Raw genomic sequence first — 25,131 nt, forward strand, 5'->3', positions numbered from 1 at the left:
TCCGCGGCATATGGGATCCTCCCAGACCGGGGCACGAACCCGTATCCCCTGCATCGGCAGGCGGACTCTCAACCACTGCGCCACCAGGGAGGCCCCATCAACTATATTTTAATTAAAAAAAACAGAATAACAGGAACCTACACTGAAGTAAAGGAGGAAGAGCATCAACCTCCTTATTCTGAAGAAGAGAACATTTCTAGAATATGTTCATTAGACTGCTATGTATACAGGAATAAAACTATTTATTGTTTAAGCTAATTCCTAAAAAACAAAAACTCACTGCTCACATTCCAGGTTTATGCAAAATCAAACAATAAAATAAATGCATGATGAAAAAATAAAAAACAGATACTAAGTTTAAAAAAAGAGAGAAGATAAAATACAAAATTAAAACATAAAATTACTAATTGAATTGAATGAAAAACAAACTTATGATAATAGGCTGCTTATAAGAAGACACTACCACCCACTACCTGCATGTCACATGCCAGGCAATGAGACAGGAGCTTAAATGGCCGCTGGGCCTGCGCGTCCAGAGCCTGTGCTCCGCAACGGGAGAGGCCACGACAGTGAGAGGCCCGTGTACCGCCAAAAAAAAAAAAAAAAAAAAAACCTATGCTGCATGATGACACGCCATTTATATAACGCATACTATATACATACCAGTATGCCCTAGGTAAGTATGCCGAGCACTTGAGAATATATGATATACATTACACCTTAAACAGCAGTGAGAGGAAGGAAACATTTTTACAAAGAAACTGAGGGTCAGACATGGAAAAATTCATTTTAATCAGAGTAGACAGAAAACCATACGGCAGAAACATGTTTCTGGGTCTCCACGTCCTATCTCCTACCCATTCTTCTCTAGGTTTCTTGACTACCACTGGCTCTAGGATTGTGTGTCCTCATTCCCTTCTATGCGCCGTCTCTCTGGGCAACCTTGTCCATGTCGACGACATCAACATTCTGATGAACACAAAATCTTACTCTCGCCCATGTTTTTCTTCTGAGTACCAGGCCTCTAATTCTAATTTCTTACTGGGCTTTTCCACGTTGAGCTATCCCTAAAATACCACACTCAACGAGTCTAAAATCCATCCATTATCTGTCCCAGCAGGCCTGCTTCAATTCCTACCTTTACTCTACCATTAACTGCATTGCCGTCCACTCATCCTTTCACCCAGCAAATGTCCCCCGAGTGCTGCAATGTGCTCAGTGGGGCTACAGGTAAGCAAAGCATGGACTCTCACCTCCAGGAATTTATGTCCTGTGACGGAAACAGGCCTAAATGGATACTCACACAAGACAGATACACAGGAGGTACTATTCGAACACAAAGCCTGGAGGAGGCTTCTTGGAAATGACTCTTGAGCCCAGGGTAAGGTATAGGGTTGGACTGAGGAAGGCAAGAAGCAGAGGAGGCACATCACAGATCATCATATATTTGCAGAATGAACTAAGTTAGTTACCAGGCCCTTTTGTCCATAATTCTAACACTCTCTTCAATGCACTCCGTCTTCTCATGTCCGTTGCCCTCTTTCTCACTTAGACTCCTTTAAGCCTTAGGTGCCTTTAGAGATCCACCACTTTCATGTTTAAAGTGATGTTTTGGGCACAAACTTTTCCACGATTGCTCAATACCTACTGCTGCAGCTACACCTTCCTCCTTTCTCTCACTGGTACCTTCACCCCCAGACATGCCCACCTGGCAGAACTCACCAGGAGGTCCTGTCTTTGAACATTTCACATGCTATCCTCTCCATGGTGTTCTTTCTCCACTCCTTTGGTAAACTTCAAGACTCAGTTCAGACCCATGGTTTGTTATTCCTGACTCACTTCTCCATTAGATTTCACATTCTTATACTATGTATCCTATTGTATGTATTAACTTTTACAGCACCTATCACAGTGTAGTAAAGCTGTTTACATGTTTATTTTTGCTACCAAACAATGAGCTTCTTCAGGGCAAGTATTTTTACTTGTTTACATACAGTCAATTGTGCGCATGTATGTATATATGTATCTATGTATTCCAGGCGGCCTAGCACAGTTCTTGGAAAGCAGAAAATACTCCATTAACAATTACTAGATGAATGGAAAGAAACTGTTAGAAATCAAATTATGGTGGAAGTTTTTAATCCCTTATATCAGATTAAATTGAGTAAATGTTAAGTAGAACACTAAAATAATAGCAAAAAACTAAATGACCATCTAAAGAGGGAATAATTAAAAAATATATGTGTACTCTGATCTGTTTTTCACAACAGCACAATAAAGGTCATTTTTTTTGGTTTTAACTAAGATTTAATAACTAATAAAGTACTTTTTAATAATGAGAAAAGGTTCTTAAGAGAATTTAGCTATGAAAATACATATTTAAAATAAAATAAAGCCTAAATTTAGTATTCTACAGTTATTTTTTTTAAAGTCAAAATATAAGAATGTATTTTATACCATGTTTGCTGGAGTTTTGATCCAAAGATGTGTTCACAGAAATGCTGTCCACTGTAGTCCACTTCCTTAGTCTTGACTGTGGCTCTTTAATACTGTTCATATCCATATTTACATTCAAGTTTGAGTTCAAGCCTAAAAATAAGATAATAATTTTAAAAAACCACTTTATAAAATATAGCATATTTTCCTTCTGGTACCACAACTTTCATTTTCTAGAAAAACATATGTAGCTAATCTAATGTTTTCAATCCTAATGTTCCTTAATAAATATCATCCTGCAAATGTGGCACAGCCAAATGATTATAGACAAAGGCAAGGCAGGCAGGACAGACACTCTGGACTCCTGGCCGATGCCACGCAGAAACAACGTCAGAAGAGCGAGCCATGGCTAGATTATCAAAGAAAGCAACACACAGAAATCCTAAATAGCTTGTCTAACACTCATTAATATAACATTTTCAAAACTGTTAGTACCATAAAACTGTTAGTACTATAATTGCATTTAACTGTGGGAAACTACTCCATATAATTTTGATTATTTTTAAATTCCTTGGCAAAATAACAGAAAATTCTACGACAGCCAAATATTAAAGTTTATCTATTAAAATATACCTCTTTAGGTACTTCCCAAGAGAAGAATTATATATGATCACTTTCAGTTGCTAACTTTTGCTTATAAACAATTTTCAACTGCCTGACCCGCCAAAGGATATTATCATTTAAAAGTAAAAATGTCCTGCTCTAACAATTGTACCTTAGGGCAAGACTCCCATATCCCAAGGTGCAACTTACTTGAACTTTGCTGATGACACACATCAGACTTAGATATTCTCTTGGAACAAAGATGGAAATTTCTATCTTAGATTCCATAGTCAGAAAACTGACCATTAAGCCAGTGTTTCTTAAAGTGTGATCCTGGGGACCATCATCAACAGAATAATCGGAGATGCTTGTTAAAAATGAAAACTTTTCGGAATTCCCTGCTTCCACTGCAGGCGGCACGGATTCGATACCTGGTCGGGGAACTAAGATCCCAAAAGCCATGCAGCGTGTCCTGCCAGCCCCGCCCCCAAGAGAATTGATGATAGATGTTTTCTTAAGCTTAAGTATGCGCAGGGTAAGAAATTACAAGTATAGGGACTTCCCGGGTGGCGCAATGGTTAAGAATCCACCTGCCAATGCAGGGGACACAGGTTCGATCCCTGGTCCAGGAAGATCCCACGTGCCACAACTACTGAGCCTGCGCTCTAGAGCCCACGAGCCACAATTACTGAGCCCTCGTGCCACAACTACTGAAGCATGCGCGCCTAGAGCCCATGCTCCATAACAAGAGAAGCCACCGCAACGAGTAACCTGTGCACCACAACTAGAGAGAGCCTGTGTACCACAACTAGAGAGAGCCTGCACACCACAACTAGAAAGAGCCCGGGAGCAGCAATGAAGACCCAACGCAGCCAAAAATAAATAAATAAAATAAATAAATTTATTTAAGAAATAGTTAAAAAAATAATAATAAAAAAAATAAAAGTATATAAATGGGCACACACGAAAAGTCAGTCAGGATGAGTTCTTAAAAAGTCAGTCAGGTTCTATTACTGTCTTGCTTCAATCTTCCCAGTGCTGAAACTCACACTAAGATCCTGCATGCCATGTGGCACGACCAAAAAAAAAGAAAAACACTTTTCAGTGGGAGCCAGAATCTTTGTTTAACACACATCGAGGTGGTTCTTAATCTAAGTTTCAAAACAAATGGTTTTTAGATACTTGGGTCTGATGAGTCCCTGTGATACCAGGTCAAGCTTAAAACTTTAATAATATAAATTCTCTAATATTACCCCTATTTGGAGAGAGTAATTAAATTTGCTGCTCTCTGGACTCATTAATTAGACCCAATACTTGGCAAGTTTTTTCTGTGAAGGTTTAGATAGTAAATATCTTAGGCTCTATGGGTCACATGGTCTCAGTGTCTCTATCCAACTCTGTTGTTACAGCACAAAAGCAGCCATAGGAAATACATTAACAAAAGAGCATGGCTGTGTTCCAATAAAATTTTATTTATAAAATCAGGCAGCTGGCCAAATTTGACCAATGGGCTGTAGTTTGCCAATGCCTGATTCAGACAACCATACTGGTGCTTGCCTGGGTTAAGCAGACTTCCTTTTTTTTTTTTTTTTTTAAATAAATGTATGTATGTATGTATGTATGTATTTATGGATGTGTTGGGTCTTCATTGCTGTGCACGGGCTTTATCTAGTTGCGGCAAGCGGGGGCTACTCTTCATTGTGGTGCGCAGGCTTCTCATTGCGGTGGCTTCTCTTGTTGTGGAGCACGGGCTCTAGGTGCACAGGCTTCAGTAGTTGTGGCTCGCGGGCTCTAGAGTGCAGGCTCAATAGTTGTGGCGCAGAGGCTTAGTTGCTCCGTAGCATGTGGGATCTTCCTGGACCAGGGCTCAAACCCATGTCCCCTGCATTGGCAGGTGGATTCTTAACCACTGCGCCACCAGGGAAGCCGCTAAGCAGACTTTCTTAATCAAGAAGAAGTCTCTTGCCGTAAGAGTAGCGAGCCTAGGAAATCCCTTATTTAGAAACTTATCTCCTCATTGGCCCAATTTATATGTCTAGTATGTAATCAGTGAGAGTCGCTTCCTTTCACTAGTGAGACCAAAACCTCTCAGTGTACACTTGGGTATTCTTTTACTACTATACTGTTGTCTCTGGGTTGACCCGGCTTCTCTGGAATTCACCTGCAGTGGTAACTGACAAGGGAATGTAAAGAGATTGCTAACAACTCCTAAAACTCAAACTTCCACCTATGTCCTAGCTGAGAGTCCATGGCAATATCAGGGAGAGCAGTTATCAGGGAGAGCCAAATCATGTTTCAGGTTCAGCCAAAGTGAAACGGCACCAGGGGCAACAGCAGGTCCAACTCCTGCCCACAGCCCAGAACGTGCTAGTTAACTGACTGCCTTCCACAAAACTGGGCCTGTTAACCAACAAAGCTGGTTTACAAGAGAGAAAGAAAAAGTAAAATAAATAGGGTGTGAACAATCAAAAGTCAAAATATATTCAAAGGCACAAGAAGAAAAGGGACCTAAGGAAGGAGAAGACATATAAGCCTGAAATTCCCAGAGGGAATAAAAAGCCTGGAGACATCATAAAAAAAGGGGGGGGCGGAGCTACGGCAAAAGGAATAAAGGCAATCCCTTCTCTCACCCCTATTTTCTACATTTATGCCAGTAATCATTTATAAATATTTAAACAGTAATTAAAATTTCAGATGTGACTGTTCCCAGTTGTTTCCTCAAAGCAGCACGGCTCAAAATTTCTCTGGCATGCTCTAATAATTTCAGTCCTCCCCTCCAATTCATATCCTACAATTAAGATATCTATGAGTGTTAAAAAGAAATAATATCTTTACACTAACTCATTTCAAAAGAGCGTGGGATTTTTTAAATAGTGTCATTTTCTTGAACGGAGAGAGGCCTTCCTGAAACATGAAGAGGCTAGCGCTAGAAGAGGCGTGGCCACTCTGAGAGGGAACAGCTAAAGATCAGCGTGGCACTCACAAGAGAACATCTGGACAGGTAAGAGAGCAGGACGTTAACTTGTGATCATGAAGCACCAGCTGAATGCTTTGGCCAAGGAGAAACCCACCTATGGGGAAGTTGCTGAAAGCGTTTATTGGTGATGGCCCTTTTTGCAGCTCAGGTGTAGTGTGGGGCATGACATTTTCAAGGAAAGATTTCATGGCTGGCTGATGGAGTGACTGCTGCTGAGACGGCGGAGTCTGTTGCTTCACCAGCAGGTTTGGATCAAGTTGACGAGACGGCTGCATCATCTGCTGCTGCACACTAAGAGGTCGACCCTTAAAACGACAAGATGACTGTGAAAAATCGTGGAGAAAAGTCTTTACAGACACCTTCATTCCCCTTCATTTTTGAATTCACTTCCTTCTCAGCAGGAAGGTGAAGAATCACTATATACCAGTTAATAAGACTTCTGGGCAGACGGAAGACTTAATGAACAACCTTTTCCATTATAGTTTAATAAAGGCGTTTCGACTGTCTTCTTACAATGAAGTTGATATAAGCTGAGTACAAGCAAAGCAAGGGGAAGGATCAGATCTACCTGCTGGTCTTGCTGCTGCCGGTTCCCAGAAGGCACGCTTCTCTGACTCTGCGCCCTTTGCTGCTGCGCTAACAATCGCTGGAGGGAAGATTGCAAAAAGATCAGTATCACGTCATCACAGACTAGCGTGCCCTAGAGTGACGGTGGCAGAGGGACCTGCAGAGGCATGGTTTCATCTAGTCAATGCCCACATGCCCTGCCTCATCTAATCTCTCTTGTGTGGACTCTCTGGCCTCCAGCCATTCCATTGAATTCAGTCTTTTGCTCAATCTAAACTTCCACTTCATCAGGGAAACTTTTCCTGATCATCATACCCCGACCACCAGCCCAGACTTGGCTGGCCTTGCTCACAGAGCACCCTGCCCTTCGAGCTCACCATCTGTCTTCACACATGGACTGTAAGCTCCCTGAAGGCCATGACTATGCCCGTTTTGTTTACTGCAACACTTCCTGTGCACATTCTAGTGTTTGGCACACAGCAGACACTCAATAAATGTATACTGATAAGGCTATTATTCTACTTACCTGTAACTGGGAGATCTGAGAAAGCTGGTTTAGTTGGGATAGCTGGTTCAGCATGGCTACCTGCTGAGGGCCAAAGAGCGGATTCAGGCCACCGTTGTTTGGTGCATACTTCAGCAATGAAACTGGAACCTTAGGATCACAATGGTAGGTTAATAATAAAAGTAAATAAAAGTAACTCAAGCTAACAAAACGTACTGTGTATTTTAAATTATCAGTAGAGCAATTAAAATTTGTGGACTATTACTGGGGGACGGATTGTGTTCTAACTGTCTTTCTTGACTTCACTAATTTCTTGTTCACATATATTTTCATGTGTTAAGTATAAAGTGACAGAGATGAATCTTAAACCAGTCAATTTACTTTGCTATTGTCCTCCTCCCCTCAAGGTATTTTATGAAAGAGAATGATAAATTTTAGATTTAAATTATCTTTGACTCATTTTCTTCACCCTACCACATCCCTCTGTAATAATAACTAATTCAGAATTAGTTTCATCTCAAAGTTGCCAATAAATACTATGATGATCAACTAGTCATCTCATTCAAATATAAATTTATTCAAGGTTCTTTTCCAGGTAAAGAGTAGAGAATATAGTGGAAATTTATTCACCTGAGGGGAGAGTAATGGAGGAGGCACTTGAGCACGGAGATTAGGCTGAGATGAACTGAGAGGTTGTGCTGGAGGCTGCTGCATGCCCCGGGGTTGTGCTGCTGTGTTTCCAACACCAAACATACTGGGATTGCCATTCTACAAAAACAAACAACCACCACCAAATAACACTGGGATTCTTTAGGGACAAACACCTCATTACCACACTGAAATATTGATTTAAACACAGCAACTACATGTAAGAGAGATCTTATTACTTATACAAATCAACAGAGAGCCTAAAATACACATGTGGACTTACCTGTCTAACAGAATTCAAGTTTTGCATACCCAGCCCTGCTATGGAGCCAAGGGCCTGGTTAGGTAGTGCACTATTTGAAGGGGGAAGCTTCATGCTTTGACTGGACATAAACTGCATGTTTTGGGATTCATCTGCTACAATGCCATCCTGATTGGACAGACAGAAAGATGTGCAACACCAGCCAAGCAAACAAGTGGAAGGGAGAAATCATTGCAGGAACAGAAGAGAAGTCATATGACATTCCAGCATCAACAGGAAACAGGCAGAAAACAGAAGAGATCGGATTAGTGTTAATTCTAGAGTACATAAAAAGAACCAAACATACTTTATGGGATTAAGAGGAAAATATAAATGCAACCCCTATGATAAATCGAGACATAAAAGGACAATGAACTACAAGTCCAGTAATATTTGGCACTGGGTTATAACACTTTATATTGTATTAAATGTTCTAAACTGTTAATGAGAAAATTATGCTATTAAGTGTACTGCTTTCTTAGCCACAGGGTAAAACAAACAAAAAACAAACGAACAACTTACCTTATCAAAATAAGGACTGCGCTCCATGGAAGACTCTTTGGAAATCTGAGGCCGAGAACCAGGGCCTTTCCCGACCGTTCGATTGTAATCACCAATATTTAGGCTATGTTTATCTATCTCCATTCGTTTGTCTTGTAACATTCCTAATAAATGCAGGAGACTACGTTATCAAGTAGGAAGATAATTAACCTAGATGGTTTCAGATAAATGTACAGTAGAAAGAAAAATACTCACTTCCAAACCAAAATGACTTCTGCCTTGACCAGGACATGTGAAGAATGCACTAGCATTTAATAAACCTTGCATTCCTCACAAGTTGGGTTTAGCGAATACTGTTATTTTATTGAACCAAATTAACTTGAAAATAGACTAGGAGACAGACGGTTAAGACATCTTTGGTCATCTATAATCTGCTTAATTTTAAAATAACAACACAGTTTCCAATAACAAACAACAGAAATAGCACCAAGACAAACCATCATCCAGCAGATGCTTACAAAGCGCCAGGCACCGTTCTGAACGTGCATTCTCAGCGAATGCTAATAACCCTACTATCTCACCCCCATTTAGCAGACAGGGGAAGGTCTTCCTCTTCTCAGGGCTTGCCCTGCTCTCCTCATTCTGACTAGGCTGCAATAAATATGACCTCCTCTCATGGAAAGCCCCTGTCTGGCAAAAAATCTTCACTCAAAATAGCCAGCTCCCAGGCTACAATCCTACTTAAACAAATCTCTAACTTCACATCCTTATCATATTATACCCGTTCTGGGTTCTCTTTCTCCTCTTTCCATAGCTGAGCCCACTTCTTTGTGTTTCTTCAATGCTGGGATGTACTCAGTATGTTTAAGGTCTCACTCTTTCAACTCTCTCTCTCCAACTGGCCTCCCTCAGGCTTATTCACTACCAAGGTGACCCTCAAATACAAATGCCTACTCTGAATTCACTCCTGTGCTCAGTCGCACATCTTTAACTGCCTGCTAAGTATAGCCACTTGAATGCCCCTTTGTCACTTTTAACAGGTGAAACCAAGCACATGATATCGCCTCTAGATCTTCATGGGACTCAAAAGTGGCATCTTCATTCTCCTAGTCACACAGCCTTGAAACCTTGGTTTTTACCTTGCGAAAATACCTTTTCCTCCCATTTCCCTGTTCCTCAGGCTCCACATTTTCTCAGTCCTCAGATCTCACCCATAATTTCTTTGCAACTGCTGTCCTTCTTTGAGATGCCTGCTGCTGCAGCCACCACAACACTCACCCCTACTACCCTCATCCTAGGCAAGTGGAAAAGAAAAATTTTAACAAAAGGAAAGTATTCTTAAAATAGGTACAATTTTCAAATGCTGCTGCTTTCCAGAAGTACTGGTCCACATATGTGAATAACCCACCTTTCAGCACTTGTAATTAAGAGCTCTCCCTCAAATGGCAACGAACTTTTTTTTTGGCAACGAACTTTTGCAACAAGCTCTCCTCTGTTCTCTTTCCCCCATTAATGGTGTCACCATTCACTGACGCACCCAAGCTGGCCATCTCGAACTCTTTTCCTCACTCTCCACATCTAATCTTGTAACCAAACCCAACCAACTCTTCTTCCAAGTCTCTCTCCAAGCTGTTCTTTCCTAACAATCCACATTATTTTTGCCTACCTAAATAAAATCTTTTCAAAAAGTGGCATGATACATCCTCTCTCCAAACCATTCCTCCAACCATTCCGCGTCACTTTATTCATTCATTTATTCATTTTTGGCTGCGTTGGGTCTTTGTTGCTGCACGCAGGCTTTTCTCTAGTTGCGGCGGGCGGGGGCTACTCTTCTTTGCAGTGCGTGGGCTTCTCATTGCGGTGGCTTCCCTTGTTGCGGAGCACGGGCTCTAGGCACACGGGCTTCAGTAGTTGTGGCACACAGGCTCAGAAGCTGTGGCTCGTGGGCTCTACAGCGCAGGCTCAGTAGTTGTGGCGCACAAGCTTAGCCACTCCACTGCATGTGGGATCTTCCCGGACCAGGGCTTGAACTCGTGTCCCGTGAACTGGCAGGCAGATTCTTAACCACTGGGCCACCAGGGAAGTCCCCGCATCACTTTAAAAACCATCTGAGTGCCAAATGTGGCAGCCGCCCCTTGACCAATCCTTTAAGAAGGCCCCTGGCTAAAGTTACCAATGACTCGTTCTAACCGCCAGGATCAAATCCATTCCATGACAATCACTTTCCTCTTCTCAAATCTCTATTCTCATCTGACTACTGGAAAATTATTCTACTCTAACTTGTTCCATTTCTCCTCAGACCTTTCCTTAAATGTCATTATTCCCCCTGGAGTTTGTCTTTGGTCCATTACTCTATAAGCCTCTAGCCAACCTTCTTTTTTTGTTAAACTTTTTAACCCTTTTTTTTTCCTGGTCGTGCTGGAGCAGCTTGTAGGATCTTAGTTCCCCGACCCGGGATCGAACCCAGGCCCTTGGCTGGGAGAGCGTGGAGTCCTAACCACTGGGCGACTAGGGAATTCCCTAGTCAACCTATTTTTGAGGCTGTACTACCATCAGTGTCTAGTTACACTTATTATCTCCAGCCCTATCTCTTCTAAGCTCCACATCCAGATTTTCTACTGCTTACTGGACATCACCACATGGTTTTCATAGCAACTTTAAACTCAGTAACCTTGTCTATCAAACCTGTTTCTCCTACTATATTTCCTATCTCAAATAATGGCCAGTTATTGATTTGTTGTCTCTCAGCTCCAAATTCACACTTTTTGACTGCTCTGTGAAAATATCTGGGCTCTACATTTTTTTCCTTCGCCAGGTGGCACTGAGGCTTTGTCAATAGAGGGCGCTGGAGAGACACTGCAGGCGGAAGTTTTGCCTACGTGCCCTTGGCGGCTTTGGCAGTGCTTCCAGCTTCTCCTGTGCCCTACACTTGCAGTACAGGGTGGTCAGCCTCACTCAGAGGCCAGCTTCTCCCAGCATTCCCACATACCTCCAAGCAGCTTTGTAGCACAGTGTCTAAGGTGAGACATCTCTCCATGAACAGCTTTTCCCAGCACCCTAGAAGGGTAGATTTCCAGCAAGTTCCAACAGCACAGCAGCACAGCAACTTCTCTGCCATTCAGTGAGCCATGGAGGAGGCAGAGCCTTGTCATCACAGGAATAGACGCATATTCTGGATACGGACTTTTCCCCCCTGCCATCCATGGTCTCACAAAAGGCCTTATCCATCACTCCTCACAGCACTGTGTCTGATCAAGGAACTCATTTCATAGTAAAGGAAGTAGAGTAATGGGCTTAACTAACTGGTCTTACCACATATATCATCACCCAAAAGTAGCTAGCCAAACTGATAGGTACAAGTGGTTCCTGAAGACCCAGTTACAAAGCAAGCTGAAAGACAACATCCTAAAAGGATGGGCTTCTGTCCTACAGGATGCAGTTAAGAACCGATGTCACTGAACCAGCTGGCAAGGGGGCGGTGGGCTCACCTGATGGCTGGAGTGACTGACTCTGATTACCAAGGGGGACCTGGTTTCCTGCTACAAAATGAAGGCAGCAAAGACTCTGGAATCGGGCAGGTGGGCAGGGGGTTGGTGTGTGCGTCTGGGGGTGCTTCTTAGTAATTCCATGCCCAGCAGTAAAGGTTAATGAAAAAACTGTAACAACCAAAAAAGGCAAGATGACTGAGGGCTCAGACCCTGCAGGAATGAAGGTTTTGGTCACTCCACCAGCAAAAGAACCCAGAGCAGCTGAGGTGCTGGCTGACAGTGGGGAAGTATGGAATGGGTAGTAAAAGAAGGAAGCCAAAGATACCAACGAGAGCTTGTGGCCAACTACAGAAATAAGGATGGCAGTAGTTTTGCATGTTATCTATTGCTTATCTGCATAGGCCATCTTCTTTTCTCTTCCCTTTTTTCACTTTTTAAGCTGTTGAACAGCTGTTTAAGCTGTTGATTTTACAATTTAGTCTTTAGGTTACTTCTTATATCTGCTATTCATATATTCTTGAGGAGTCTCGTTATTACCTCTTCCTAGCCAATCCCTCATTAGTCTAATAGTGATTCTTTACATTTGTATTAAACTTTCCCTGTTCAAACTACTATGTAGTTTCTCTCTTCTGCCTGGACTCAGACTAATACAACAACAACAGTACCACATACTAAACTGTCCAGGCAAGAAAGCTGGGGAATATCTTTTACCACACCCTCACCCTCATCCTCCATAGCAAATCGATTCAAGCCAGTTATCAACTTTTATTCATTCTAATTCCTATGCCTACACTGAATTAAGATTCTTCCCACCAACTGTCTTAGTTCAGAGCTTTGAAAATTCTCACTGGCTACAGCAACAAATCTCTAACTGGTTTTGCTATGTTTAGTATCTTTTAGTCTTCCCCTGCTGCCAATGTTTTCTGTCCCAAGATATTTTCAATCTACAGCCATGACTATTTTTGTAAAACATAAAACCAAATCATTTCATTCTCCTGGCTTAAAATTCTTTAATCCCATACGTTCAGAATAAAGCTCAGACACCCAAGCTCCTCATGATTTACCACCTAGCTAGCTTTCCAGCAACCTCACCTAGGTAAAGCTTTTACCATCACCACACTCCCACCACCACAACCAATTTATATTTCTTCTTCCATTACGTGGAACTACTTGCCATTTCTCCAGTATGGTTTAAGATATCTCTATCACATATCTGGGTCTTTGTACACACTGCTCCCTAAATTAAGAAGACTATATCACTCAACCTGGATAACTTATTCTTGACAGGACTAAATTTGAGGTAACCAAAGACTAACAGTACCACTACCTTAGATCTGCACAGTGATTTACACTTTAAAAGGCACACTAATTCATAAAATCCCCACATTCTAATGTATTGCTAGAGAGAATAGGAACACTGAAACAGAAACCCAGGTCTCCCTCTCCTGGTCAAGGTCAGCGCTCTTTCAGTAGGGTCATGTCAGATAAGTTTCTCCATCAATGATGAATATAAAACTCAAACTGATTTAATTTCTTCTTACCTCCAGAAAGGTCCATCTTATTGCTCTGTACATTTTCTTCTGGTGAGTCTCTCTGAAGAAGGAAAAAGTAGCATGTTAGTAGACCTTAATTTATCAATGAAAATAAATTAAAAGTGAAGAATTTTACTTTATTTCCTTATTTGTGAAATTTAAGTGGATCATAAAACTTCATTTTTCACTGCCTAATATGATAAAAAAATATTTTTAAAAATAAGACGTGAAAAAAAAAAGATACGTGATCAATGTTTTTAGCTAAACTGTAAAAATAAAGAAGACCTCATGGAAAATTTTATTCTAACCTCAGCATATTCATAAGGACTCAAAAGAATTATTTGTTAAGAAAACAAAAAAAATGAAATTAGGGTAAGTTTATGGATCACCATTAAAAGGGAAGGAGGCTGCCAAGAAAACATACTTACCGAAAAACTGATATTTGAAAACTGTTTAACAAATGGATTTATCCATGCTTCTTCTTGTTTGTTTCCACCTTTCATCATTCCCTTTGTAAAATAAAAGAGTAGAAAGATGCCATGGCCATCTCTATTTATCTGGGTATAGTGATGGATTAATAAAACTTCAAGACAATTCCCAACTCTCATTTTTAGCCAATAAATTTCTCCTCCAACCAACTCTTCTCACAGAGTTGTTCATAATTAAAAATCAACTTATTTGATTTTCAACTTCCTTTGCTCCAGTCCTCTGGTATAGCTGTAATGCATAGAGAAATCTCTAAAGGCAAGCAGTCAGAAGGAAAAGACAGAAGCAAAGGGCCTTGATGACCCACAAAAAGTAAAAAGGTTCTCTGGATAATGGAGAACTGTTCATCAGACAGTTTCCAATTTATAAATGAACTGTGTCCTAAAAGATTAATTATAATTTGGATGTGTAGAATTCTCACACAAAACCAAAGTAAGAAGAGTCACCAGGTTTCAGGTTAGTCCAAAGAAACCAATTAAACCCATAATTTAATTATGCTATGTGCACTGTACTGAAAAAACACCATATGTTTCCATATGAAAGAGTATTTTAAAATTCCAATTTATGCTGCCAAGAACACAATATCCCCAGCAGCAACTAAAGCTGGGATTCCTCCTACTTGGTGTTGGCTTTCTGTGGCTGCTTAGGGTATGGGAGGTACGGAAACTACTTGGAGACATGACTTGAGAGAATAAATGGTCCATGATTAGCAGTCTGGTAGATAGGGAGGCTGGAAGCCATAGAGACCAAGGCCTCCCATTAACGTGAGGATCACAGAACCATTCTCAGTTTGTTGCCCTCATTTCCCTTTCCCATTGCTACTACCTATTCCTTCTGACTGTGGAACAAAACACAGCTTCGTAATATCCCCCTAACTGCAGGTCTCTGAAGCAAGCAGCTAACCCTTTCCAAGGTTTCTGAAGTGGGCTTTGATTCCTTTTCCTTTTTCACCCCCACCCCATGCCTAACTGGTTGCCAAGACCTGTCTCTTTTATTCCAAATGTGTCTCACAACAATCCCTTGTACTAAACATTTATTCTTGCTTCCCAATTCAGGCTGTCCTTTCTAACCAGAATGAATGCAGAAGCTTCCTAACTAAGGTCACTAACTCTGGTCTCTCCTCTGTTCCAATTTATCTTTCATACTATCACTGGTTAGCTTTCTTTAAAAAAATTAGTTTTAAAAACCAAACTGATGTTGCCCTCTATTCAATTTGATTGGCCCCATACTTTATACAAAATAAAGCTCGAATTCTCTGGCATGTTACTGAAAACACTTTGGTATCTGCCCCTAATCTAACTACAGATTAGACTGTCACCTCTTCTCTAAAATTCTGTATTTTAGTAACATCAGGCTAACCCTTTCCCTAACACACCCCACCCCGAGGCATCTTCCAAATTCAAGCTAACACTCCTTAGAGCAACTCTTAATGCCCCATACTAGACCCTGAGCTCCTTGGAAGATATGCTCTTATCCTAGTGTTTCTGAACCCCCAGCACCAAGCACAGTACCTGGCACACAGCAGAGGCTAAATAAATATTTGCAGTTGCTTTCTAAAAGATTTTTACTAGTAGAAACAAAGGAGAAAGAGTAAAAAGGCTACACACCCTTTCCCTTCTCCTTTTTTTGCCACTCAGACCCTGTAAGGAAAGACAAAGTCACAAAACAGCATGGTCCAGTGGGAAGAACACAGGGTTTGGAATTGGAAGACCTAAACTTAAGTCCTTGCTCTGTCACTTACTAGTTATGCAACTTTGGGCAAGTCAACACTTTTTCCAGTCTCAAACTCCTCATTAGTATTCGATCTCAGAAGGTTATGAGGATCAAATGATTTATGTAAAATATGGGAAAGCACTTCATAAACTATATGGTGAGGCAATAGGCAAATTCAGCCAAATGAAAAAGTTTTTAAGTGAAAATGGCAGGTCCTAGACTTAGAATCCCAGGATCAAAAGGGAGGGACCCTGGCAGTGAGCTACTAGGTATTTGACTTCTAAGGTCCCTCAAAAAGAAATTGTTCTCAAATAGGGTGGGGAGGATATATTAGAATCACCTGGGGGACTAGGCACATATTTTCAAAATGGTCCCCAAGAAAATCTGACACCAGTGTTCTCAAACCTGGCTCTGCATCAGAAACATTCAGAAAGCTTGTTTAGGACAAGAAACTTGGTCCAATTTCCAAAACAACAGTGCCCAGGGTATAGGAAATTATACTTTTTAAACAAATGCCATACAATTCTGATGAACAGCCAGGTTTGGGATAAGATTTGTCCACATTTAAAAGCAAAACAAAACTCTACTCATTCCTAGGGATTTTTGTCACAGGACCTTTCAGGGTGGAGAAGGGACAAAGATGGGGCATGAGTAAGGAGGATGGTAACTCTGGGTAATGGGGAGGTCGGGGACCCCAGGTGAGGAGGTGGAATGGGAGACGAACTGGCAGTGGGATGGAAAGGTTCGACATCGAGATTTGCCCTTCTCTTCATCCTCAGCACTGCAGGCACCACCCTGGGGCGAGGGGCTGTCCCAGGCAGCACTGGTGGAGGGGGAGGAGGAGAGAAATCCCAAGCTGTAGCAGTGGGGAGAAAGGAAGTTCCTGTAGTCTTATGTTTTTCTAGGTGGCTGCCCATACGAGAGGTTCTACCTAAGGTGGGGACTGCACGGACTATACTGATTGCCATAAACGGGTAGGCAGAACGTTAATTTTCTGTGGGTAAACTACCTTTGGGACTTAAAGTTTCAAGGGCTTTGCCCTTGAAATGTTTACCTTCGATGACATTTTCTTTGTATATGGTGGCCAATTTAAAGATGAATTAAGCTCTTGAGATGAATTACTATTCCACATTCCAATCTCTACATCCTCTTCCTCTTCCCAGCCAGTGGGGCGATTTCCAGGCAATGGCATATCATCACCACACCAGCCATCTTGCATAGATTTTGGCCCTGATTGTGGATTTGTGAGAAAGAGCAACATGCTTTAATCAAACAATTCTTTCTGGAGGCTGAGCATTCATTAAGCAGGCAGAGCAGGGGGAGAACCTAAAAAACCCTCTTCTATCTCCCTTACCAGATCTGCATGGCAAAAACGTATGTTATATGCTGAGCTAAAAGCTACACTAAACAAGAATTTATTTTTATTAAAATTTTCAATAAAACACCTGCCATGCTTTTACAAATCAGAGGGTTCCTAAACATGGGACATTGGTGGCATTCTTGTTCGTACTTGCTTAGCGAGCTGCATGGTGAGGCACAGGGCCAAGAGGATGAACAGAATTAAAAAAAATTAATTTTAATACATATTTTTAAGGAGAATGGCCCAAAAGTATAGCAAGCCAAAAGCAGAAAGTATTTCATCTCTATACTCAGCCTTTGGAATTCCTATGGGAATAGTGACAATGTTCATCTGAATACTGAGGGTCCTTCCTGAACTCTGTTCATTTTCTGTGTAATATTCAGGGAACTATCTGGAACCTGAGCCAGACAGTTTGGACATGTGTCCCCATGACTATTATACTCAGTCTCTCGTGCTGGATAGCAAGAAAGTTGCTTGACTATTTCTAAATAATCCAATTTGGTAAAATATAATTTAGATTTGGTGAAGTACATGCAAATCATTAATAGTTATACACTTCTAAGAAAAAGAAAAGATAGGAAAATTCAGAGAGGTAAAAAAGCAAACCACATTAACAAGTTCAAAGAGCCAAACAGATAGGGAAATCATCTAGTATGATAATACATGGATACATTATCAATGACATAAGTATTATCCAATTACTTAATTATAGTCAATGAGATCACCACTGCTGTAAAACGGAAACCAAGAATTATCAATAACTTACCAGATTTGCTTAATGCTTGTGGACCAACAGAGCTGGAGCCCCACGTGGATGTGCTGGATGCCGCAGCAATGGGTTCGCCCCAGCTGGGACCACTGTCTATGGGTTTACCCCATGCTGAAGTACCATTGTCCACAGTTGTGGCTGGAGTAGAAGTCTCACCCCAGGGCTCACCCCAGCCTTTAGAAAGTGTGGGAAAAGAAGTCATCAGCACACGGTAGGGGCAATAAGGAATACTTAGGGAACAAAAGAAGAAGACCTTCACATTTATGTATTAAATAATAATGTTGTGATAGGCAGAAAGGATGGCATCTGTTTTATGTAAAGAAGACAAATAATTTCCCATTATTATAATTTAACTATATGGTATGAATTTTTTTTTCACCTCTTCTTTCAGAATTGCCCTCTGGGTGTACAGCAGATTCTTTTGAATAACCTTAATTATGGCAAGTCATCCTCCTTTGAAGATGAATTTAACTCCTGGAAAAGTCAAGTCATTCTGAGTCAAACCTAGTGAATTAAAGCAGGTGATCAAGCTGGGTACAGTATGTGTATAAAATTTTTACTATATGTACAACCTTTCAACATCACTGTTCTGGAAAAAGCAATTTACTGTAAGACTAATAATAGGTAGGCATCCTACTTTTATACATGCTGAACAATGCTTCTTAAAATTTTTTTATTAGGTTGTCCAAAGCAAGGCAAAGCCAAGGCATAAACACATTGTTTAAAAGAACCAAAACAGCCTTCCCCTTAGATACATACCTGTTTTTTCTAAGAATTATATCTAAATTAACAATACTCAGAAAAAAAATTAGGTGCTGAAAGGTTAGTTCACAAAAACACTTCTGTCTCTACATCCAATGGATTATTCAATAAAACCTCCATTAACAAAGACAACACATCTCAGTGACAACTAATGAAAAATGTCATTGTCAAGATAATTTGCAGAGGATAGGAATTAGTTCCTTGCTATAAGACGAAAGTGGAATATACTAGAAAGATACTATTAAATGTTTTAAGCAAACATACATACATGCTATATCCAATAGACTTAGATTTCATGCCTACTTAAGTAAATTCCTTCTAAGGACAAATATAGTACCTAGTTGTTTAGAGAGCATGGTGCTTATTAGATACTTGTTTTATTTCTGGGGATATTTTAGTCAAATAATAAAACCAAAACGTGATGGCTTGACTCAGAAGAACTGAAAAAAGTGTACAGCATTCCAGCTTGACATCACTTTTCCAATTCTGCCTTCTACAGCATTCCTAATAGAGAATGGGGTATATGGGATTCAGAGCCAACACTGCCAAAGGCAGAGCTCTGTTCCCTGATGGTAAACACCTTCCCCATAATTTTCTTCCCTATAAACTTCTCCTGGATTAGAGTTAAAAAAAGCTTTGTGTGCACATCCAAATACTTCATTAAACAAACTTTATAACAGTAACTTGAAACAAGGTTCACAACACTGTGAAGTACTTTGTAACAGACTCCATAAAATAAAACACTTACCAGAGCCACTGCTTGCCTCCTTGTTTGAGATGGCACTTGCAGATGGTAGCAACTGATGTACCTGGGCTTGCTGGTCTGAACGGCTGCTGCCATTTGGGACATTTTTGTTCCACATGTTCACATTTTTGTAGTTGTATTTGCTTGGATCTCCCCAAGCTGAAGTTCCATCATCGATCTCCATTTTGCGCCGTATGGATTCTGGGGATGGTTCCTCCCAGCCTGTGGGCTCTTCTTCTTTTGTTGGGGCTGGTATAGGTCCTCCCAGCCAGCCTGTACCAGGAGGTTTGCCTGTAGCTGATGGGATTCCCCAAGATCCGACATCTTGTTGCTTGTTCCAGTCTGGAGAACTGACTGGCTTTGACGAATCTCCCCAACCTAGAGACTGATTAGACTTTGGAGGATCTCCCCATCCCTGGGAAGGATTCGGTTTAGAAGATTCATCCCATCCTGATGAATTATTTGGATTTATGTTATTTCCCCAAGTAAAAGAACTAGTTTTACCAAGTTCGTTCCAACCAGAAACGGACCTATCACTGTCACTACCTCCTGAGCTAGATTTCTTATTAGCCTCACCCCAATGGTTACTCCTTGAAGTTTCTCCCCAGTTATCACTGGCAGAAACGGACCAACCTTGGTTTGATTTTTGTCCATCACCCCATCCCTGTTTGTTCTTTTGCGAATCATTCCATGCAGACTTCTCTTCTTTGCAATTCCCCCACTGATTGCTCTTGGCCATTCCTGTAGCAGCAGAATCATCTTCCCATCCCCCCTGGCAGTTTGAGCCTTTGGAATCTCCCCACCTCAGAGTAGGTTTGGGATCTCCCCACCCCGATACAGATGAGGTATCATTACTACTAGGGCTAGTCTTATCTGTACACGCCCCTGAGTTAAAAGTCTGTGTTGCAGAGCTTCCCCAGGCCTCTGTCCCATTGTCAGTCTTTCTTTCCCCTCTAGGTGATGTTTCGGTATCCCAGGCAGTATTCTGCTTAATAGGAGTCTGTCCCCAACCAGAGTTGGATAGGACACGTGGATCTAAGTCAGTTCTGTTTACAATGCTTTGGAGTAATGTGTGCTGATCAATTTTTCTTCTATCTCTACTCTGATTTTCCCCAGTTACTTTTTCCTCAAGGCGTCCAGTGCTTTCTGTACTACCTTCACTCTCCACTGTACCTCCCGTTTTGGCCCACACACTGTTTTGCTCATTTGTCTGAGATGTGGCAGAACCCTGATCCTCTTCCTCAGTAGATTTCCATCCGTTTGTAAACTTCTTACCATTGCCATTTGCACTGTCACTGGAATGCTGATTGCTAGGCAGTTTGCTCCATTCCACGCTGGGTATATTAGTGCCAGTGTTTTGTGCAGGAGTTCCCCATCCTCTTCGACTTCCTCCAGAATTTGCACCATTTCCCCATGATGCACTCTGGGAATTCACTGCCCCAGACTCCCACACACCTCCTCCTTTATTTGTGTTAACTTGAAAGTTAGTGCCCACAGGCCCGTTTATGCCAGGCTGCATTAGAGTTGCATTCACAGTGTCACCATTAGCTTGGCCATTAGGGCTTGAACATTTGTCTCCAGAGAAATTAGAACCATAGGCACCCCATGTAGTACCGTAAGAGCCTCCACTTTTTGACTCTCCATTGCTAAGGTGAGAAAGGGAAGTGCCATTTACAACCGAGGGAGCCTGTATCTGAGGATGATTCATTGTGCTCACACGCCAGGCCCCTGTATTACTAGGCAGTTCATTATTCTGTACTGAACCGGAGTTTGGTAAACTAGAGGTCACAAAGTTAGTAGTGTTATTTGGTCCAGTCATTTCAGTGGTAATATTTTGAGGTTGACCACTGAATGAAACCTTCTGTGTACCACTTACTTCAGATTCACAAGTTTCCTGAAGGCTTCCCCAGGTACCATGGGTAGAAGAACCACCCATTTTAGAGTTAATACTCTGATTGTTAGGCATCTGGCCTAAGGTACTGCACTGAATATTGATGCCAGAACTACCACTCCCTACAGGCCCTTTTAGGGCAAGTCCGTTGTTCTCTAACACTGGCCAGGCACCATGGTTGCTAGCTGAATTCAAAGTGCTTGGATTTACCCCTCCATTTGATGAAGAACTTACAGTGCCCCAAGCATTCATTCTATTGTTGCTACTTTCTGATTTGCTTTCAGGAGCATCCACAGAGACCTGACATGTGCTTATTATGGCTCCATGGGAAAAACCCCACGGCCCAGTACTACTTCCATGGCCCACATTATTGCTGCTGCTACCAACCACAAACTTGTTTTGGGATCCAAGTCCAGTGCTATTCCGAAGGCCATCATTTTCACCACCTGTGCTCCCTGAAGCCATGATAGTGATGTTTCTCTCTGATTCAGAACTGGAGGCAGAATCAGCATCCACACATTCTGAAGCCAACTCTAGATCACTGCCAGGGACTGAGGGCCATGCTTCTTTTTCAGGCGAGTCGTTTACAACAGCATTCTTACAGTTTGTGCTAGAGTCACTTGTAGAAGACACAGGTCCCCGCTGCGAATTTTCATAATGGGATCCTGAAGTATTGTGGTTTATATCTAGAATAAAGAAGAAGCACAAAAATGTATGAAATGTTTTGAAAACTGATGAATATATTATAAATGTACGTGGCTCCTCAACATCAACAAGATATAATACTTGGCAGTATAATTACAAAGGCATTGGTTATATCTCAGCCACCGATTTTCCATATCCAATAAATTAATTCCACATAGGCAGGGAATTTCGCTGCTTTGCTCATTGATGTTATTCCAAGAGCCTAGAGCAGTACCTGGAACATAAGAGTTCCTCAATAAATATTTGAATGAGTGAATTGTTAACATATCAGCAAGTAAAGAATTTGGAGTCAGGAAGGACAAGGTAGTAATGATGTTATTAGGATAACGGAGCAACCCAGGCTTGGAGGCCCAACATGGGAAAGAAGGGGCTGGGATATAAATGGTTAAGGACAAGTGAACAGGCCAAACTTGATAAAATGTATTAGAAATATATTAGGAATCCTTTTCTATCCACACTTTTTTAGAATAGCTTTTTCGCACAACTGTTTTGGGTATTACAACAAGTTTATAAGAATTATAAAGCCTTTTCCATTATATTTCCATTTCAGTAGTGTTCATATTCAATCTGAAAAATACTGCATGCAAGTAAAAATAATTTTAGTTCTACTCTCCTTCATAAAAATGTCTTAATAGCCATGTTTATTAGAAGACAACAGAAAAATGGTTGATATGCTGAAGATCAAAGTTATGATTAAAAAATCAACTGCTGACATTTGAAGACATTAATGACTAGTCACATAATCCTATTTTAGACTTACTGCTATGTACTGATGTTATCACCTAGTTATTGTACTGCATGTAGGGCAGGCAGTTTTAGTTCTTCTAATGCTTTCCCAAATTCATTACTCTCATTCAGTTTAAGGATCTGGTAGTTAGAAATCCTCAGAAATATTAACCTGCATAAGATGTTTGCATTTAGACTGTCCCTAGAGGGTTGCTCATATTATAGTTCTCTACTACAGTAGTAATCAGAATCATATGTAGTGTTTCTAAGTAATACATATGCTCAAGTCATGTCCCAGATGCAATGAACCAACCACCAGGCATTGTAAGCCCAGAAAGTTAACTGTCACTCACTGTAAGGGTATTGCTAATATGGAAAATCAGGTTCATCTTGCATCATTTTCTCTCAAAGCACAATTGTTAAGCAGCAAAAGGTGATGAGCTAGAAAGAGTAGCAAAAAAAAAGAGGACTAGACAGAGACCAAAAATGTATACATAATTCACCAAATATAGATATACAGATATATATTTTAAAGTTCTGTGACTCTGACTTCTGCTCTCTGATTAAGAATCATTTGGCAGTTTTAAGCTGCCGAGTAAAGCTTTTCATCTTTCAGTGCCCCTGAGGAGGATTTTTCTCATGAAATAAAGGATACTAAAATGTCACTCAGTCTCACTGGGTAAAAGCAAATCAACAGACCAGCACCTGCACTGTCAGCAACATCATTTGGCACTCTGGAGCACGTGCTTTATGTGCAATGTTGTCACTGAATCCTTGAAAACAACCCTAGAGCACAGGCATTACCTTCACTTTACAGATGAAATCAAGGCTCAAAGGTTGTAGAAAATAAGGTAAGGAAGGCAAGATTCATCATTAGGTAAAAAAGCAAGGTGGCTCAGAACATGGCTGGAACTCTAGAGATACCCAGGTTCAAGTCTGGACTCTATGTAGTAGCTGTATGACCAAACCTGCAAAATGGGGATACAAATAGTACGTACGTACTTCTTTACCTGGTTGTTTAGTTAACCTACTGTCATATGCGAAGTATGTAGCTCAGCACTGGTTTCAACTAAGTGCTCCATGAAGGGCAGTTTGGTGTAGTAATTAAGAGCAAAACTCTGAAGCCAGCCTGCTTGGGTTTAAAAGCCGCTCTGCCGTTTACCAGCTATGTGACCACAGGTAAGATCCTCAATCTTTCTGTGCCTTAGTTTCTTCATCTGTAAAGTGGGAATAGTAACAGTACCTATCTCACACAGTTGTGAGGATTAAATGATTAATAATTAAAAGTGCTTTGAACCATATCTGATCCAGATCAGGTACTTAATAAATGAGGACCATTATTTTCACTAATTAATGTGTATCAGTGATTATCATTATTTTTCAGTCCTATCTCTAAAGCACATGTCATTCCACCATGCCTCCCTCATGAAGAACAAAATTAGAAATCATATAAGAAATTGCTTACTTTAAATCTCCATTTAGAGATTTCATATAAGAAATTTCATATAAGAAATTGCTTACTTTAAATCTCCATTGCTTACTTTAAATCATCCAAAAAGGATGCCAGCTCCTAGATTATACCCCTACAGGTGCCTCCTCCCAAAGGAAAAAACAATCCTGCTTCTTTACTAGTTTTCCTCACCTCAGTAAGTTTCCTAAAACCTAACATTTATCCTTGATTCCTTCCTGTGCATAGCAAAACCAAACATCACGAAGTCTCAAATCCACCCACTTTTCTCCAAATCTAAAACAATCAAGCCATCATCATCATCATCTCATGGACTATAGCAAAATGGGATGAAAAAAGATCCTAATTGTAATGGCCACAAAAACTATAAAGCCGGTTGGGGGACTTCCCTGGTGGTGCAGTGGTTAAAAATCCGCCTGCCAATGCAGGGGACACAGGTTCAAGCCCTAGTCCTGGAAGATCCCACATGCCACGGAGCAACTAAGCCCGTGCGCCACAACTAGAGCTCATGTGCAGCAACTACTGAAGCCCGCGTGCTCTAGGGCTCGCATGCCACAACTACTGAGCCTGCGTGCTGCAACTTCTGAAGCCCGTGTGCCTAGAGCCCATGATCCTCAACAAGAGAAGCCACCACAATGAGAAATCCGCACACCACAACGAAGAGTAGCCCCGCTCCCCGCAACTAGAGAAAGCCCGCACGCGGCAATGAAGAGCCAACACAGCCAAAAAATAAAAAACTATAAAGGAAGTTGGAGTAAAGCTAACATAAATACTTTAAAAGTCATATATGATTAAACTTTACTGCAGGCCATAGCAGACAACTTGATTAAGTATAGAAACTTGTTCCTCAATAGGAATATATAACAATGTTCCTTTTAAGTTTAATTCAATTATAAAAAAATTACTAGCAAGAGTCTGTAATTTGATTAAAGTGATTTAAAAGTTCAC

The 25,131-nt window shown here is 41.0% G+C and overlaps 1 protein-coding gene across 4 annotated transcripts in view; it reads right to left on the minus strand.

The window, feature by feature from the left end:
• The window catches only part of TNRC6A (trinucleotide repeat containing adaptor 6A), a 99,224-nt gene that overhangs the window by 18,929 nt on the left and 55,164 nt on the right, over positions 1 to 25,131 (minus strand). For 3 of the 4 annotated variants that reach the window (XM_060079019.1, XM_060079016.1, XM_060079020.1), the window contains 13 exons: positions 19,397 to 21,970; positions 17,884 to 18,060; positions 16,812 to 16,987; positions 15,652 to 15,684; positions 13,987 to 14,067; positions 13,568 to 13,619; positions 8,560 to 8,702; positions 8,020 to 8,166; positions 7,719 to 7,856; positions 7,110 to 7,238; positions 6,585 to 6,662; positions 6,111 to 6,321; positions 2,458 to 2,589 (listed from right to left, as the gene is read on the minus strand). In XM_060079019.1, the coding sequence (XP_059935002.1) occupies positions 2,458 to 2,589; positions 6,111 to 6,321; positions 6,585 to 6,662; positions 7,110 to 7,238; positions 7,719 to 7,856; positions 8,020 to 8,166; positions 8,560 to 8,702; positions 13,568 to 13,619; positions 13,987 to 14,067; positions 15,652 to 15,684; positions 16,812 to 16,987; positions 17,884 to 18,060; positions 19,397 to 21,970 (4,071 nt within the window). The remainder of the gene's footprint in view (positions 1 to 2,457; positions 2,590 to 6,110; positions 6,322 to 6,584; positions 6,663 to 7,109; positions 7,239 to 7,718; positions 7,857 to 8,019; positions 8,167 to 8,559; positions 8,703 to 13,567; positions 13,620 to 13,986; positions 14,068 to 15,651; positions 15,685 to 16,811; positions 16,988 to 17,883; positions 18,061 to 19,396; positions 21,971 to 25,131) is intronic. The other variant, XM_060079018.1, reaches the window with a different exon arrangement.

The sequence above is a fragment of the Mesoplodon densirostris genome, chromosome 16 (assembly GCF_025265405.1).
Source record: "Mesoplodon densirostris isolate mMesDen1 chromosome 16, mMesDen1 primary haplotype, whole genome shotgun sequence".
In the NCBI taxonomy this organism is placed as follows: Eukaryota; Metazoa; Chordata; class Mammalia; order Artiodactyla; family Ziphiidae; genus Mesoplodon; species Mesoplodon densirostris.